Raw genomic sequence first — 1,609 nt, 5'->3', positions numbered from 1 at the left:
AAACACTCTCCAACGTTCACAAACATAAGAATCAAAAGAGAATATTGTCAAGTTCAAAATTAAACCAAAAAATAAGAGGGAAAGAGAGATAACCGCCTTGGCCTTGCGCATGAAGCGACTTAGCCTTTAGGCGTTTTGCGTTTAGCTCCATGCCTCATTAAAACCTTCTCCGGTAAACCCATTGGGACAAACCCTGAGTGAGGAAAAAGAGTACACTTCCTTGCTTAACAACTTGACCGTCTTCACTCTTGGGTAAGAGTGAAAACTAAGCGAACTGATCCTTCGGAGTCTTCATGGGGTGGCTGGCGTTGGACGAAAGTTTGGACAAATAGGTTGAGCCGCTGCTTGGCCGCCTTTGCTGAGCTCTTGGAACGTGTGGTGGCTCTGGGAAGGATTATTGGAGCCTTGGCCGCGTCTGAAGAGGTTACCCTGGTCGCGTCCGATGCGTCTTGGTCAGGCGTCTCCGTCGCGTCTGGCGTGTCTTGGTCTTCTTGGCCGAGGTCGCGTCCTGTGATCACATCATTCCCTCCCCCTTGAAAAGGTTTTGTCCCCAAAACATCTTCGTCTTCACCTACATCAAACGGAACGAGGTCAGTGACATTGAAAGAAGTAGACGTACCAAACTCACCTGGAAGCTCGAGTCGGTAGGCGTTGTCGTTGATCTTCTCGATGACTCGGAATGGGCCATCTCCTCGCGGGTTGAGCTTGTCCTTGCGTTTCTGCTAGAACCTCTCCGGCCTTAAGTGTAACCAGACCCAATCACCAGGCTTGAACAGCATCGGTTTACGTCCCCAGTTGAGGAAGCACGCGTACTGCTCGTTCCTTCGTTCTATATTGGCTCGAACCTCCTCGTGTAAAACCTTGACCATTTCGGCTCTCGCAACTCCGTCTTGATTCTCGGCTTCGTTTGCTGGTATAGGGAAGAGATCTAGTGGCGTCAATGGCTTGAACCTGTATGCGACCTCGAACGGAGACTTTTTCGTGGCCGAATGCACAGCTCGATTGTACGCGAACTCGATGATCGGGATGCACTCGAGCTAGGAGTCTTTGTTGCTTGCGATAGCTGTGCGGAGTAAGGCGCCTATTGATCTGTTGACGACCTCCGTTGGCCGTCGGTCTGAGGGTGAGCTGCGGTGGAGTAAAGGAGCTTCGTCCCGAGCTTTCGCCAAATAGTGCGCCAGAAGTGGCCAAGAAACTTGGGATCCCGATCAGATATGATGGTGCGCGGGACGCCATGAAGCCTTTTGACCTGACTAAAGAACAAATTCGCCAATTGCACAGCATCATTGTTCTTGTTGCACTGGATGAAGTGAGCCATCTTTGAGAACCTATGCGCCAAAAGGGGTAGGCCGAGGATGAAATCCATGGAGAGATCGATCCATGGTGCGGTGGACACGGGCAAGGGCATGTAGAGGCCATGCAGGTGCGACAAACGATACAACGGCCGACATGCTTCTCCACCATACTTCGCATCTTTGGCCAGTAAAAATGTTCTTTGAGCACGGCCAAGGTCTTGGTGATGCCAAAGTGACCCGCTAAACCTCCACTATGAGCTTCGCGAACAAGCAATTCCCGGATAGATCCATTTGGTATGCACAACCTCTTAATA

At 50.8% G+C, this 1,609-nt stretch overlaps 1 protein-coding gene across 1 annotated transcript; it reads right to left on the bottom strand.

The window, feature by feature from the left end:
- Positions 1-722: 722 nt before the first annotated feature.
- LOC147919971 (uncharacterized) lies at positions 723-1,318 on the bottom strand. Its single transcript, XM_087504188.1, has 2 exons — positions 1,101-1,318; positions 723-951 (listed from the first exon to the last, which is right to left on the bottom strand). Exons 1-2 carry the CDS (start codon positions 1,316-1,318, stop codon positions 723-725), a joined length of 447 nt encoding a protein of 148 aa, XP_087360314.1.
- Between the last annotated feature and the right edge of the window lie 291 nt (positions 1,319-1,609).

The sequence above is a fragment of the Camelina sativa genome, chromosome 20, assembly GCF_030686135.1.
Source record: "Camelina sativa cultivar CO46 ecotype springtype chromosome 20, ASM3068613v1".
Lineage (NCBI taxonomy): Eukaryota > Viridiplantae > Streptophyta > Magnoliopsida > Brassicales > Brassicaceae > Camelina > Camelina sativa.
The sequence above is the reverse complement of the archived record's forward strand: the minus strand, read 5'-3'. Positions and strand labels throughout refer to the sequence as shown.